The sequence below is a fragment of the Arvicola amphibius genome, chromosome 4, assembly GCF_903992535.2.
Source record: "Arvicola amphibius chromosome 4, mArvAmp1.2, whole genome shotgun sequence".
NCBI lineage: Eukaryota > Metazoa > Chordata > Mammalia > Rodentia > Cricetidae > Arvicola > Arvicola amphibius.
This window is the reverse complement of record NC_052050.1, coordinates 42,414,893-42,431,106: the sequence shown is the minus strand read 5'-3', so window position 1 is coordinate 42,431,106 and position 16,214 is coordinate 42,414,893. Positions and strand designations below refer to the sequence as shown.

General features: G+C 49.1%; 1 protein-coding gene across 1 annotated transcript in view; it reads left to right on the top strand.

The window, feature by feature from the left end:
* The first annotated feature begins 1,396 nt into the window (after nucleotides 1-1,396).
* Nucleotides 1,397-16,214, top strand: part of Nos2 (nitric oxide synthase 2) — a 34,860-nt gene continuing 20,042 nt past the window's right edge. The window contains exons 1-5 of the mRNA XM_038325380.1: nucleotides 1,397-1,506; nucleotides 9,034-9,118; nucleotides 9,901-10,023; nucleotides 11,518-11,666; nucleotides 15,543-15,705. Coding sequence (XP_038181308.1) covers nucleotides 1,397-1,506; nucleotides 9,034-9,118; nucleotides 9,901-10,023; nucleotides 11,518-11,666; nucleotides 15,543-15,705 — 630 coding nt within the window. The remainder of the gene's footprint in view (nucleotides 1,507-9,033; nucleotides 9,119-9,900; nucleotides 10,024-11,517; nucleotides 11,667-15,542; nucleotides 15,706-16,214) is intronic.

Sequence of the window (16,214 nt, the reverse complement as noted above, 5' to 3'; positions counted from 1 at the left end):
CATAGGCAGCTGCAAGGTGAGTCTTGTATTAGGGACAGCTGCTCTTAGGAGCGGCTTCCTGTTTGGGAAAGCTCAGATCAGACTTTTTTTTTCCCCCTCTCTTTATGTGGATGGGCTGAAGCAGATGGAAGGTCTAGGGAGAACAACCACGGGAGGTTGTGACTGTTCAACAGGGCATCTTGGTCAGATTCCTTCTCTACAGATCTTTACTGTGGTAGCTAGACTACAAAGAAAAGCTTTCTAGAAAGTTCAGAATAGGGGTCACCTGCTGGGAATTTTTTTATATAGCATATCCTGGCTAATCTTTATAAAATGTACCCCTTTCCCACCCCCAAATCTGAAAAAGTGGGGATTATTAATCCCATTTCAGGAGTGCAGAAATGAATTTCAGTGAACTAGCTTCATTTAGATCAAGTGCCTAGAAAGACGCAGGTTGACATCTAGGTCATCAGGGCTCTGAGGTTCCTGGGTGGGCTTTGCTCCCATCCCATCTGAGGATGTCTTTCCCCAGGGAAGGCACTGGCCCCTTAGGAAGCCCAGACACCCCGGGCTGCCAGGCTATGTCTCTCTCCATTTCTTAACTTTTTCTTTTCCTTTTGCTTTTTTTGAGACAGGGTTTCTCTGTAGTTTTGGAGCCTGTCCTGGAACTAGCTCTTGTAGACCAGCTGGTCTCGAACTCACAAAGATCTGTCTGCCTCTGCCTCCTGTGTGCTGGCATTAAAGGCGTGTGCCACCACTGCCTGGCCTCTTATATTTTTCTTAAAGAAGATAACCTCAAGTGCTGAGAATTTAATGCTCCTTTTCCACAAATTATTGATTTCTCCTGGAATAACAAAAGGGAACGCTGGTATAGTGTCCTTGGCTTAAGATGAATAATGATTTCCAAACCAAAGGAAAGGTGGCGAGGATCAGAGCGCCAGCCCAAAGTGCAGGTCTAGCGGGAAGGTTACTATTGATGACTGTTGGCTCTTCTCATCAACAGGAAGCAAGAAGGGTCAGGCGGGTGTGAACACCTCGCTTCAGTGATCCCCAGCTCCTGTCCACCTTGCTTGAGGCCAAGGATAGCTCTCCCTTGAGCCACTGAGTTTTCTCAAGAGGACTGTGGACGCTTCCTTTGGTAGGTGGCTATGTGGCATCCAGTGTTGTTCCTTTGACTTGTTATATGTCTTTGCAAAACAGGAGTCTGTCCCACAGGGTTTCAACCACCGACCCCCAGAGTGCGAGCGTGGGGAAGGTGGCCCAAGGCAAGACTTAGCTGGACTTGGTCTCCATTCTCTGGGACACTGGCACCTGTGTTCATTAAGCGCTTTTTTTCAACCCCGCCTCACAGCCTCCCTCCCCTTCCTCAGTCCCACAGAGATCATCTCGGAGTTGAAACAAGGGTAAAGTCACAGACATGGCCTGCCCCTGGAAATTTCTGTTCAGAGCCAAATCCCACCAAGGTGACTTGAAGGAGGAAAAGGACATTAACAACAATGTGGGGAAAACCCCAAGGGCCGTTCCCAGGTAAGCAATCTCCACCTCCACCTGCCTGGGGTTTCCTTGCCCCTGCTGCCTCTCTCTACTCCCAGCCTCAGAGAGCCTGGTCTCCAGGGCACTGCTCGTAATTCTCTGCTTGCGTCTGTGCAGCTAGGGTGTGAAGAAGGAAGGCCTAGGGCTGTTGCTGCACCCAAGGGAGTTTGGACTCTCTGGAGGAAGAAGGAGGGAAGAATTTGTGAAAATGGAGGCTGGAGAGCCTAGTAGTCAGCTCTGGTGATGTCCTGATTGGCCAGGACATGCGTGCCACCAGTTGTTAGATATTTTGACTATTAGACTACAGAAGGGTGTCAAAATGGCCCTGTGCTGTCCTCAGTGACCTTGTGACTTTGGGCAAGTCCACCTATTTGAGTCTCAGGCAGGTCTGCAGTGTGACCTACCTGATAGCAAGCTGGGGATGAAGTAAGGTGTACTCAAGGCTTGTTGAAACATCTCTGTGTGCCACAGGCGCTTGATAAACAGAAGGGTTTGTCACCATTTACTGAAGCTTTTTCATCACCAGGACTACACAGTGCTGTACCTACACACTTTGACCTTGACCTCCATGGGGTCCTTCGCTGTGGTCTCATTCTGCAAATGAGGCCCTGGCAGGAAAGACTAGGTTGCATGACTGCTAATGATGCATTTTAGAACTGAACTAGTTTAGATGCACAGGCTAGGAGAATTCTAGAGAACGCCAGGGGTCCACAGCCATAGGTTGGGACTTGATCAAGCTGAAAGATGACTTCTGCAAATGTTGCGACAGAGTCATATCCAAGCCTCAGTCTGTAACTGGCTCAGGTTTTGCAGGACTACAGTGGGCAGCGCCCCCTGGAGGCAGTATGCAGGGCAACCCTAAATTTCCCTGTCCCTGTGCTACCAGATTTAGAAAGGGAACTTAAGCAGAAAGGAAGGAATAGCTTTGCTACTTCATAGCCCTGTGTCTTTCGTCAAGTCCTTTAGCCTCCAAACCTCCATCTCCTCACTTGTAGGAAGACAGTTGTCCTGGTAGGATTAAAGGAGGCCGACGCCCCAGGCGCAGAAGGCAGAGAGAACTGGAGGCGACCGTACCAAGGCTGTCAGGAATCCTGGGGCTCAGGGGCCCATGAGCAACATTGCTGGCCTCTAGGCCACCTGACAGCACTTCAGTCTGAGAGTGCTGACTTCATCTCCTCCTTCTCATTTCCTGGTCCCTGCGACCCCTGACCTTTGTCCTCCCAGAATTCATCTGCCCCCACATACCTTTCCCTCCAACTCTACTTCAAACAAGTCATGCCCCTGCTCCAAAGTCTTTGGTAGCTCCCACACTGAGGCTTGACCCTGCCCAGACAGAGGGCATCCCCTCTGACAATCCGGAAGGGGAAGGCTGCCTATCTTCTCCTTTAGGGAAAAGAACAAGAAAGTCCAGGGTGCTTAAACCGTCTTAAGATCTCGTAGTTGGCAAATGGCAAAGGAGGGATTCAAATTGGACAGGCTGGGTTATGATCACTATCCTGGCTGCTGCGCTCTGGGTCCTGGATGAGTTTTATCCCGTTAATAATTATACTTGAAGCTTGCTCACCTGGCACCGTGCTGCCGGTTAACATGCCGACGGAACCTTCCTGTTTAATCAGTGGATCAACGGAGCCGTTTATTAATTGCATAGCAGCCACAGATAATTATAGTGTACATGGTACTATGTCAATAACCAGGCGTGAACTGTTTTTATCTTGTCTAACAAGGCCAGTTTCTAGAAAGTGAAGGAGCTGAGATTTGAGCCAAGTCCTCTGTGCTCTTTCCCTGAGGACCTACTACGTACTACACTGAGAAAGAGAAAAACAAATCTAATTGCCACAGTCAGGGAGGAAACGGGGAGGCAAAGGCTTCCTCTCTAGTTTGGAAAGTCCTGGAAAAGCAAGATGTTAGAGAGCTTTATGTGTGCTGGAGGGGTCAGGGAAGGGAGGGGTAACAGGAGAACGTGCTGAGCCCTCTAAAGGTATGGCCTAGCTGTCGGGCCAGGAGGGGCCATGGCAGATGGCTTTCTGGAGGAGGGAGACCAGCTGAAATGGGACTGCCCAGGAAAGGTGACCAGAGGATGTTCCTGGAAGAGGAAGCAGCCTACAAAGGGAGTTTTGGTCTGAAAGCAGCAGGAGCCGGTTATTTATTTTTATTTTAAAACATACTTTTCAGATCCATGCAAATCAAGAGCCTGTTCCTGGTGGCTTTCAGCTTTGTGTAAACGAGTGATTCAGACGTGTGCAGGGTGTGTCCATGCGTGTGCAGTGTGTGCTTTAGAGACAAAGGGGAAATGTCAGATCATCTAGGTGAACCACAGGGAATTCTGAGCAAAGTTAAGCTAAGCCTTAGTGACTGCGTTACAGAATGCTAAAACGAAACTCTCCTCGGAAAGTAATTTGGACTTGGGTTTCATTTGCCAAAATCTTGGCCAGGAGGGTCCCTGAGGGCTGCAGCCCTACTCCACCTGGGTCCTACTGGCTTCCCTGTTCCCAAATTACAACCTACCAACAGAACAAAATATCGTGGTCCTGTGCCTTCTACATAGTGGGGTCCAGAGGTCTTGAGAGGACCCTAGGGATGCTTTGGGCCTGATGGGCCCCCACTTTTTTCACAGAAGTCACCCGCAACCTTAGGCATTCTTTCTTTTCCTTTTTGGAATCATAAAGGACAGGGAGAAAAGACAGGACGATTCCTGGGAGAGTTTTGTGAAGCAGAGGCAGAAATGGCCCTGGGGCTGTTGTGCGGACCCTCATTTCTCTGGTCCCTCATCTTCTGCCTCCACAAAGCGAACGTAAAAAAGAATTGCCTTCTTGAGTGAATTTCGTTAGGGGAGAGAAAATAAAGGAAGATGCTGGTGCAGCGGAGAGTCTGGGTCGCGATCCTTATTGTCACCGCTAAGGGAATACACAAACCGAGGCAATTCGCGCCGCCCTGCTTGTTGTCCTGGGCCACTAGAGGCCGAGCCGCGAGAGGTGGGCGGGCGCTGCGGTGTTCCGCCGCGATAAAGGGACAGTGCGAGCGAGCGAGCGAGCGAGCCGCGGTGGCCCAACCATGCGCGACGGGCTGAGCAGCGCGTGCGACGCCACCCGGCCACGGCTCTGCCGCTTCCTGCGCAGGATCTTCGGCCCGAAGGTCGCCCGCCGGGTGGGCCCAGCCAGGTACAGCGCGCGGGACCTGGGGAGCAGCGAGGGCGTTGGGAGCCCGGGTGACCCCTCTGGGACGCAAGAGAGGTCCGGCTGAGCGCATATGCCTGCCACCCTGTGAGTGCTTCTGCACCAAGGAACATCTGCATCGCTTTGAGACGGGTTCTGGCTAAGTTGATAGGTTCACATCAAACCTGGAAATCCTTCTGCCTCGGCTTCCCAAATACTGGGATTACAGGCGTGTGCCACTATTTAATGTGTTTTGTCGTCCCTCCACTCCCATACTTGGAACTGACCTGCATTTAAACAAGTGCTCTTCCACACACACACACACACACACACACACACACACACACACACCACTCACCCCACCTTGTTGCACTCCATCTCCTTACTGTGTTCTAGACAAATACCGTGAAGAGGGCAAAGATGATCTTTTACAATAAGACATTCACCCTCTCACAAGACAGGTGGGGCTGACTGGGAGCAGTCGGGACCCTGCCGGCTGTGGATTTAGTACTCTCTCCTCAGCACTGAGTTTTGCCACACCATGACTGCAGATGGTTCTATGGACCTGAGCGAATCCTCATGATTCCTTTTGCCTCCAAGTCCTTAAGGATTCTTCATTCCTATAATGGGCCAGGCAGGTCTCAGCCAGGCTGTGGGTCCTGGGAGTGTCTGCAGGTTTGCCCATATACAGCCCAGTAATTTGTAACCAAGAATCCTGAGCCTTAAATCGCTCATCCGATACCTGGTCCTTGGTCTCCTTTAGCAGATGGCCAGAATAAATCTGCTAACTGATGGCTGGACATAGGAACTGGAGCAAAGCTCTGTTTATTCACGGTTACTCTTTTTCTCCTTAATCCTAATTATAAACGTACTTGAAGAATGATAAAATCTCATATCTATGTGTATATATATATATGTATATACACACACATATATATGCCTTCTAGATGCATAAAGTTAAAAAGGAAAGAGCGAAATGTAATGTTTATCACATTATGCTAATCGTTGTGAACCTTTCCTGGCCTTTCCCCCAGGTGCTTCCAGGACTGCTGGAGCCCACATTCATTCACACGCATGCATCACACGCATGCACTCAGACTGACACCAGAGGGTCAGCAGATATCCAGTCTGAGGCATTAGGCACAACCTAAGCATGCAGCCGTGGACCCTGGGGCCAGGCTAACTGTGGCTCATCTCAACAGTGGATTACAGACAGCGTTTAAAACCTTCTGAAGCACTTAAGTAGACAGTGGCGTTGTCTTCACATCTATTATTGTAGCCCAGCGGTTGTTTCTGATGTAATTCTAGTCTCCAAATAGTGACACCCAGCTGGATCTGAAGGATGGGTCAAAGGAGGGTGGTGGGAATGCAAATCTTGGCTTCCTTTTCTCTTTCTGGTGAAGCATACCAGTCCAGACCAGAGAAGCCTGTCAAAGAAAACATTGCTCAGCTGGGTGTAGCAGAACCTGCCTGTAATCCCAGCACTCAGGAGGCAGAAGCAAGAGTTCAGCTGAATAGTGAGTTCGAGGGCAGCCGGAGGTACAGGAAACCCTGTCTCCAGCAACCAAGAAAGAAATGTTTCGTGATTTTGTTTGTTTAGTTTTGGGTGGTGGTTAAAGGAGGGGTTATTTGTTTGTGGTTTTGTGTTTGTTTTGTTTTTTGAGCTAGCCTCTCACTGGATAACCCAGGCTAAACAATTCCCCCACCCCCGTGGGTGCTGGGGTTCTTCCAGACATCAGTCAGACACCCCACTTTAGTGATACTTAATGACACACCACAGGAGGACTTTACTGAGGACGGTCACTCAGGTGAGTACAGGGACCACTGCAGACTTGCAGTGGAGGGAGAGAGAAGGTTCCACACTAACACAGCAGGGCAAAGGTGAGATATTGACAAAGATAAAGAAGATTATCATTGAACTGACCCAACAAGATTCCTGTAGAAGGTAGACCTGGACAGTCAAACCTCTCTCAGGGATGAGGGATCGGGAGGTCGGTTATTACTAAATGACTAAGCAGGGAGGTAACAAAAACTGGAGTTTGGGCTCTTTGTTTCATTTTATTTTAGATTTATTTATTTTATATGTATGGATGTTTTGCCTACAGGCATGTTTGTGTACCACATGCATGCCTGGTGTTCTTGTAAGTCAGAAGAGGGTTTTGGATCTCCTGGAAGTAAAGTTATAGATGGCCGTGAGCCACCTTGTGGGTGCTGGAAATCAAACCTTAGGTCCTCTGCAAGACAAACAAGTGCTTTTGTAAACGTTGAGCCATCTCGTCAGACCCTGGCTCTTTTGCTTGCTTGCTTGCTTGTTTGTTTGTTTGTTTGTTTGTTGAGACAGGGTCTTACTATGTAGCCTAGTCTGACTTGGAATGCACAAGAAATCCCTCTGCCTCTGCTTCTATGCTTCTATGGTCACAAGTATGTGCTACCATGCTCAACTAAATTTTTATTTTATAAGGACGCACACAAATGGTCTATGTCAAGGTATCACCAAGCCAAGAGACTTTTTTTATAGCTCATACACAGGACCTTTTCAGGGTCGGTGTATAACTTGGTTCAGATGTAAGTTGCTTTATGATGGCTGCAGCTGTCCTTTCCATCTGAGGGGACACACTCTAGGACCACAAGGCACGCCTGAGGCCACCACAGTAATGAACCCTGACTGCGTACCCTTATTGTCCTACCCATTCTTATCAATGATGAAGCTTAATTTATAAACTGGGTAAAGGAAGAGATGTCCAACATTGACTACTAACAACACAGAACTGTAGTAAGAGACCGCTTATTAGTTCCCGGCTGCTCAGCCCCGAAAAAAAATCACACAGAAACCATATTATTTGCCATACTGTTTGGCCAATAGCTTAAGCGTATTTCTAGCTAACTTGTGTCTTAAATTAACCCATCTCCATTAATCTGTGTATTACCACGAGGCTGTGGCTTACCGGGTAAAGTTCTGGCGTCTGTCTCTGGTGGGGCTACATGGCTTCTCCCTTGACTCCAACCTTCTTTCTCCCAGCATTCAGTTTAGTTTTCCCCACCTAGCTCTGCTCTGCCCTATCACAGGCCCCAAACAGCTTCTTTATTAACCAATGGTATTCACAGCATACAGAGGGGAATCCCACATCACAGAACCATTATAGCAGTGCACTGTAGCTAACTGTGGGGTGTGGGTAGTTGAGGGATTGAGCGTGTCAGTAGCTGTCTTGTTTTTTCCATTTTGTTTTGTTCTTCTCTGGTGCCAGAGCTTCATCTTCAACTCTGCTAGAAATGTGACTGCAATTTCTTCACCAGCAGACATGGCTTCTCCACTATTCCTCCCTCTCTCCCTTCCTCCCTTCCTCTCTCTCTCTCCCTCCCTCCCTTCCCTGTCCCTTCCTCCCTTCCTTCTTTCCTTCCTTCCTTTATTTATTTTTGTTTTTCCAGACAGAGTTTATCTGTATAGCCTTGACTGTCCTGGAATTCACTCTGTAGACCAGGCTGGCCTCAAACTCTGAGATCCGCCTGCCTCTGCCTCCCAAGTGCTGGGATTAAAGGCGTGCGCCACTGTGTCTGACTCCTTTTTCCTTTACATTTTCTTTGTTCCCACCAGTTATTTTTTTTAATTTTTAATCTTATTTTTTAAATAGGCATTATATAGCACAGGCTAGCTTTGAATTCCCTATGTAGCTAAGGATAACCTTGAACTCCTGATCTTCCTGTGTCTACTTTCTAGGTATTGGGATCACACGTATGTGCCATCCATACCTGGCTTTTGTTCCTCTCACTTTTTACAAGATAAATACTTGGAGTACCAGGCACTGTGACTTCTCTCTGGCTTCTCAGTACTCAGGAGGCTCAGGGGATGGAGTGCCATGAGTTGGAAGTCAGTGTGATATACAGAGTAAATAAGTTAGTGTTTGGGGGTTGTTTATGTGCTTTGTAGAAAGTTCTCATGTAGCCCAGAGAGGCTTTGAACTTTCAGTGTAATCGAGACTGGTCCTTCTGCCACCATCGGCCAGATGCTGGGATCCCAGGCACGCATGACCATGCCTAAACTAAGGCCTAAAAGGACTGGACTGTTGGAGCATTTGCGCTTGGCTCTCTAAGCGGGCATTTCCCCAGAGCTTCTGTGTGGTCCTGTCTGAGCAGTCTGGCTCATTCCCCCAGACCGTTTTAGCTTTGGGTGGTCAAAGTAGAGATGAAGAGAGAAGGTAGTGACAAGATTCTCTGAGACTAGCTCCCTCGTCCTCCTTGATGGGAAGCCATCCCATCGAGGTCATTCCCACCTCTAGCCCCCATGCTCTGCCTACCAGACAGGGATTCGCAGAGGCCTCCCAAGACCCCCTCCCCGATTCTGTCTCTTCTCATGAGAACTTTCTTTTCACAGTCCGACAACACAGGATGACCCAAGGGTTCACAGAGCTGCCAGGCACCAAAATGCCTCTCCGCAGCCCCTCACTGGGACAGCGCAGGTCAGTGGTTTGATCATAGAGTATGGGAAGGTCCTTTTTCCTTCTCCTGGGGAGATTCAGGCTGCACAACCCTTTGGAGGCTGGGCGGGAAGTTCTAGGGAGTGGAGCAACCCAGACCTGGGGTACAGAGGGAGCCAAGGAGGCTGAGAACAACAGAACGGTCTTGACAATCAGGAGAGGAAGTCCCCAGGATGCACTAGCACCGGATAACTTCCTGGACGACTGACAATATGGGTGTCAGCGGTTTAAGACCACCTCTGGAATTAAAGGTGGGACATTCTAGAATGATCTCAGACTTAGCTACTAAGCCTCTAGAATCAGTCCCTCGCTTCCAGCCATGAATCCCATCTTTCTGAAGCCCTTCCACTCTAGGACTATAGGGAGGTGGCAGAGAGATGCGGACTGGGAAAGGTGTCCCAGGGGAAGTGAGACAGTGGGTATCTGTTAACTTTGTAGCTCCCAACTCAGTCCTTGGCAGGCCCAGCTGCAGCAGTGGCCTTCCCATCTAACTTGAATTCCCCTTATGAGCCAGCACTGGCTGGGCCTTGGGAAGGACAGAAGCCTGGCTCTGGCCCAGCCACCTGCAGTGCTCACCTGGCACTGGGCCAACTTCTGGGAAGGGTGGAGGACTGAGGACTGGCCCTGTGTCTGTGTGCCCCGCTTTGTGTGCCCACACAGAGCTCCGTCCCTCACCCAAGCAGAGGATAGAGGTGCAGGGGACACTTGTATGGGTCGTTGGGGTTTCAGGTATTTGGAAAACCCTGGATGTTTACCCATTTTAGAATGGTCCGGCATCCCTGGAGAAGCTGCGTGAGCCTCCATCGACCTGCCCACAGCATGTGAAGATCAAAAACTGGGGCAGTGGAGAGATTCTGCGAGACACCCTTCACCACAAGGCTGCGTCGGTGAGAAGTCTGGGGGCTGAGGAGGACCAGCTTTGTCCTAGCTAGGGTACCATAAGGGCCCTCTGGGGGTCCATCACATATCCCTTGTACTTAATAGGCACCCTTCTTCTCAGACAAAAGATGCTGGGAGCTCTGTTTTCATAAATTACAGTCAGAAGTCAATAAGGCCAGTTTCCTGTCCAGCACCTGATTAGGCAGCAGATAACTTAGGAGATCAGACAAAAGGCTACGGGAACCAATGTTTTCTTAGCGTTCAAGAGTGTCCGAGAGTTTTCTATTAGGCTTGTCCAAAGCTGACTGAACTGACGGGAAGCAGTGAGCTCCCTGTGACTGGAAGGAAGGGTCCAATGCTGTTTGATAGGGAGGCGACAGTGGTTCAAGCAGCCAATGAATGGGGACTAATTATCTTTTAAGGTTCCCTCCTGTCTTCACATTCCTTATTCTGACTCGAGAATTCACACTAAGAAGCTGAGTATGGTGGTGCACGCCTTTAATTCCAGCACTTGGAAGAGGCAAGCAGATGTCTGAGTTTGAGGCCAGTCAAGTCTACTTAGTGTGTTCTAGGACAGCCAGAGCTACACAGTGAGACCTTGTCTCAAAACAACAGAAACAAAACCCAGAAACCAAACCAAAGAGAGAGAAAGAAAAAAAGGATTCATGCTGTGGTCATAAAGTGGGAAAGAACCAGAAAGCCTAAGAAGGTAGGATGATTCTCAAACCCTCAGGAACTGTGCTTGTAGTCCCAGCACTTGGGAGATAGAGGCAAGGAGTTCAGAGTTCAAGGTGACCTGCTACGTAGTGAGTCTGAGGCCAGCCTGGGCCGTTTAAGATCTTGTCTCAAAAACAGTACCTATCTGGGTGGTGGTGCACACCTTTAATCCCAGCACTCAGGAGGCAGAGGCAGGCAGATCTCTGTGAGTTCAAGGCTAGTCTGGTCTACAGAGCTAATTTCAGGACAGGTTCCAAAGCTATAGAGAAACCCTGTCTCAAAAAGCAAAAACAAAACAAACAAACAAATAAACAAAAAAAACCCAACAACAGTACCCAAACCCCCCAAACAAAGCAAAACAGAGAAACACCATAGTTAGCAACTCGGTGTCCATCTTTCTGGCGTTTCTTTCCGTGCCTCCCTGACTTTAGAATGTTCCGCCACTCATCCATTTTCTCTAGGCTGGCACTGTACCTATGTTCCCCCAGGAGCCAGCTGGGTCTCTTAGAAAGAAAAGAAGACAAGAAGTCCTCTAGGAGAAAGCTATGGAGCTTTCTCTGGGGCTGGTACTGGGTCTTTAGCTAACTGAAGAACAGGGACAGAGAGAAACCAGCTGGTACTCATTGGATCTCAGGAAAAGAAAGAGGAGCGAGGCTGGTAGACCCCCAACGAGAGGATGCCCGCACAGAGTGACCGTGAGTGTAGCAGCCAGAGGAAGGCCAGGCAACTGGCTCAGGGTTGGAGGGAGTAAAGGGAGGCCTACTTACCCCTGTCTCTCTTCCTAGGATTTCAGCTGTGGGTCCAAGTCTTGCTTGGGGTCCATCATGAATCCCAAAAGTTTGACCAGAGGACCCAGAGACAAGCCCACCTCGCTAGAGGAGCTTCTGCCTCAAGCCATTGAGTTCATCAACCAGTATTATGGCTCCTTCACAGAGTAAGTCTGGCTTCTGTCAGGGTGACATTTCCCCCTCCTCCCTGGGGCTATCCTGTCTTCAACTGTCCCACACTGACTCCTGAACTCTGCAGTCTCCAGACTTCCCAGGTTCTAGGCCCCCGAGCAGACCCTGGAGGAGGCCCAGGCACTGACAGTGTAGGGAGAGTGTAACTACCTAGGGTTCTGGCTCCACCACAGACCACTGAGACCTGGGGAGTTCACGGGGCCTCAACTTCCCTGTGTCTAAAATGGGGATTATGAGACAGCCATGAGGTCTGCGCACGGTTAGAACGGTGCCCTAGCCTAGGGGCAATGAAACAGTGACTTGGAATGGATCCTTTTGTCCTCAAGTAAAAGGAAGCTTAGAGACTGTGTGGTCAGGCTTCTCCTCCTAGAGATGTGAGCAAGATTCCCAGAGACACCCCTGGCATCATCTAATCCAGCTAGAGTCCAGGATACATGGCTCGGTGAGGTGCCACTCTCCTGGAGTGTTTTCATCTTCGTACTCCAGGAGGCTTCAGGGAGTACAATGCCCAGACTCCTTCATTCCTAGTCAGTCAGCCAGCCACTCCATTAACAAACAAGTGTCAAGCACCAAGCACGGCCCAGCTTGGTGGTGGAATAGAAAGATTTGTTCATTGCCAGTTGCCAATTTTGCTGCGAATGCATACACCTGTGATCAAGGAGAGGCTGGGTGACATGGTTAAGAGCTGGGGGCCTATCAGCCACCTACACCGGTTCAAGCCTGGGCAAGTTTCTTCCTCTCTCCGGGCCTTGGTTTCTTGACTGAAAATATCTATTAAAATATACCCACTTTGTAGGAGTTTGTATGAAGATTAAATGAATTAAAGGCTATAAAGAACTAAACTGTGCTGGCTGTAATAACTGCAGCTGAAGTCTTAGTTATTGTTGTACATATGTATTTAACTTTTAAGTATTTATTTATTGGTTGGAGAATGAGGTACCTGGGCCTCCAAGTCTTTGAAAGTCAGAGGGTAGCCTGTGGGAGTCAGGTATCTCCTTCCACAATGTGGGTTCCTGGGACTGAACTGAGGTCATCATACATAGTGACAAGTGTCTTTACCCACTGAGACATCCTTCTGGTCCCTCGCTGTGTGATTTTGACACAGCATCTCATGAAACAGTGGAGAAGGGCCTCTGCCCATGATTGTCCTGAGTGCCACGATGACAGGTCCATGTGATAACATAGAATAGAGAACCTTTTTTTTTTTTTTTTGTATTTTCAAGACAGGGTTTCTCTGTCGTTTTGGAGCCTGTCCTGGAACTAGCTCTTATAGAACAAACTGGCCTCGAACTCACAGAGATCCGCCTGCCTCTGCCTCCTGAGTGCTGGGATTAAAGGTGTGCGCAAGTCCATATCTTGGCCTCCAGTAGAAATCAACAACAGCCTGTCCCCCGGTTGCAGGGACACCGGCCGCTGAAGGCAGAGTGGACTCAGATAGCTGTACATGCAAATGTCCCCTGACTTTCTCAGAGTGGCCATCCAGTCCTTTTCAGGACCAAGGGATGCCACAGCGTTCCTAGTAACTCTGAAATATGACCCTGAGAAACCACACCATTTGTGAGGTGGGCCTGGTAGTGCAGGCCTGTAATTCTGGTTACCCTGGAGACCAAGGTCCTTGCAGGAGGACTCAAGGACTGTCAGGTGACAGCCTGGGCAGCAACCTGTCTCAAAATAGAAGTGCTGGGGCCCGGGCCTGAGGATGTCGGTCAGAGGGAGAACAAGCCTAGTTTGGTGAGGTTCAGTTCCTGGTCCCACACACAAAAAAGAACAGAGGAAGAAAAATCATAAAAGAAAATGCTAAAAATAAACTTCACTGGGTCTGGTGGCATGTGCTTTAATCCCAGCACTCAGAAGGCAGAGGCAGGAGGATCTCTGTGAGTTTGAAGTCACCCTGGTCTACATAGTAAACTTTAAGCCAAGGCTACTAAGTGAGACTCTATCTTAAAACAAAACAATGGAAAAATATCTCAGGGAATTGGGAGAAAACATGAAAATTAATTTTAAGAGTGAGACCCTGCCGGGCGATGGTGGTGGCATGCCTATAATCCCAGCACTCGGGAGGCAGAGGCAGGCGGATCTCTGTGAGTTCAAGACCAGCCTGGTCTACAGAGTTAGTTCCAGGACAGGCTCCAAAATCACAGAGAAACGCTGTCTCGAAAAACAACAAACAAAAAACAAAAAGAGTGAGACCCTGACCCAAACGAACAAAACAAAAATCCACTAAAAAACATAAAAAAAATGAAATTTAAAATATTCTTTTAAAAGTCATTGTCCTTATGTGTTTCCCATGTTGTGATTCTCATGGATGTTGGAGGCTTTGGTATTACTTTGTGTGGGAGTGGGTTTTTCAGCTTGCTTTTGCAAGCCAAACTTCCACCCAACCTGTAACTGACTTAATGTGCTTTGAGATCATTTATAACTGTGTGAGAGCCACACCCTCCCTTCCTGACAGAAAATATTCTCAAAGTTACAAGTGGGTATAGAGGGATAAAACCCGACTGTGGCTTCATGAGTTCTGAGCCAGGGAATCCAGAAAGCAAGGGTCTCCCTCTTGAGGGTGCGGTAAACAACTGATTAAATCGATGCTAGCTCCCCGTCTGGCCACCATAGCTGCTCCGCTGCTCATTACACGACCAGGACAGCTTTGCCCAGGGCCAGTCCACTCCTTAGATTAGGACGGAAGAGGCCAAAACAGCTCTTCCAAAGGAATCAGGGCCACTCCTGGGTAAACAACACCAAGAGTTTTGTCTTTCCCCTTTACATGGCATCTCCTTACCATGGGGACTGCTGTTCTCATGCTTGGGTACAGTGTGTGTTGGGGGGGGTATTTCTAGAATCTTCCTCTGATGATGAAGGACACCGATCTCACCCAGAAGTCCCCCTTACAGGGATCTCTGGGGACAAGCATCACCGAGTCTCTGAGTCTTTCTGTAATCAAAAAGGAGTTGCTAAGACCCTCTGCCAGCCCCAAAGGCTGTTCCATTCCAAGTCTCCGCTGCCTTTAATCACAAGTTCATTCTTTAAATAATTTTGTTTGTCGCCATTTCGAAAGCTTGTGGCAGTGCTAGTTGGAAATCTCAAGGTTACTGTGGTGTGCGTGTGTTTCACCGTCTTTGTGACCAAGTCCCTCTCCCTTGGAATACTTTTGAAGTATGCTTAAATCACTGCGTGTGGCTCCTTTGGGTGGGCTGTAGGGTTCTTCAGGCTGAGTCCTGACCTCAGGTCTTGTCTGGGCCTGCCTTGCTTTCTGAGGCACCCTCGAGGCTGCAGTTTTCCCTTGGGTGGAAGGTGAAACAGGTCCTATCCACAGCTAGGAGCCTGGCATTGGCAGCGAGACCACCTGGGTCTGCGTCCTCATTTCTCTGTTTCCAGGCTTGTGTTCTTGGGCCTGGTAAAGACCTTTGATTGCAGAGTAAACACGACAGTCGCTACTAACTTACTTGTGGTGGCATGCATCTGCAATCCCAGGTATTTGGGAGGTGGAGAGAGGAGGGCCAGAAGTTCTAGGCTGGCCTGGGCTACATAGCAAGACCTTGTCTCAAGACGACAGTGATGATGATGACGACAGCAATGGCAATGACAATGATGACAACTTGCTGGGTCCAGCGTAGAAGTGAAAGTGTGATTTTGTTCCACCAGGACTTAGAGCTTCAAGGTGGAGATGGCAGAGGATTAGAAACTGGCTCCTAGTAAGAATGGGTCACAGAGCCAGCTCTACAGGGGACAGCGTCCCAAGGGAGACAGTTTGCTCTTTTGGTGTCCAAATTCAGTTACTGATCTCTGGGGATTGAATTAATCCCCATGTAAGGTCCTGCTATTGTTGATCTTCCTGATGGCTTCCTGTTCCCTAGGGCAAAAATAGAGGAACATCTGGCCAGGGTGGAAGCCGTAACAAAGGACATAGAAACAACAGGAACCTACCAGCTGACACGGGATGAGCTCATCTTTGCCACCAAGCTGGCCTGGAGGAACGCCCCTCGCTGCATTGGCAGGATCCAGTGGGCCAACCTGCAGGTGAGCCTTACGGGCAGAGCCGAAGGAAGCAGGATGGTCAGGTCCTGAGTCAGAGCAGGTGGCCAGGGCTCCTCAGACTTCAGTCAAACCCAGAGATGGGGTATCCCGGGCCCCCTCTAAGAGCCTGGAAGCTTATTTTAGCACCGGGGTCTCTAGAAGACCCTCTCTCATATTAAACGTGGAAGACCACACGCCACCATGAAACAAACAGCAACCTTGGATGTCTCATTCCCGAGGCCTTGGTGCTGCAAGTGTTTGCCTCCAGTGTTTACATTCTTGGCTCCTAGAGAACATTTTATTTATCCTAACCTCCTAGGCCATCGTCTCCTTGGAGGGTCATTTTTTGTTGGGTCCTATTGAGGGCACTTGGATCGAGAAAATCCAGGAGACTCAACGATGGCACACACTCCCATGGCAAAAATTCAAACTGGGGCTATGGGGACTCTCCTTTTTTTGGTGTTTTAAAGCCAGACACTCTTCCTAAAGAGTTTTACCTGGGCCTTCTGAGA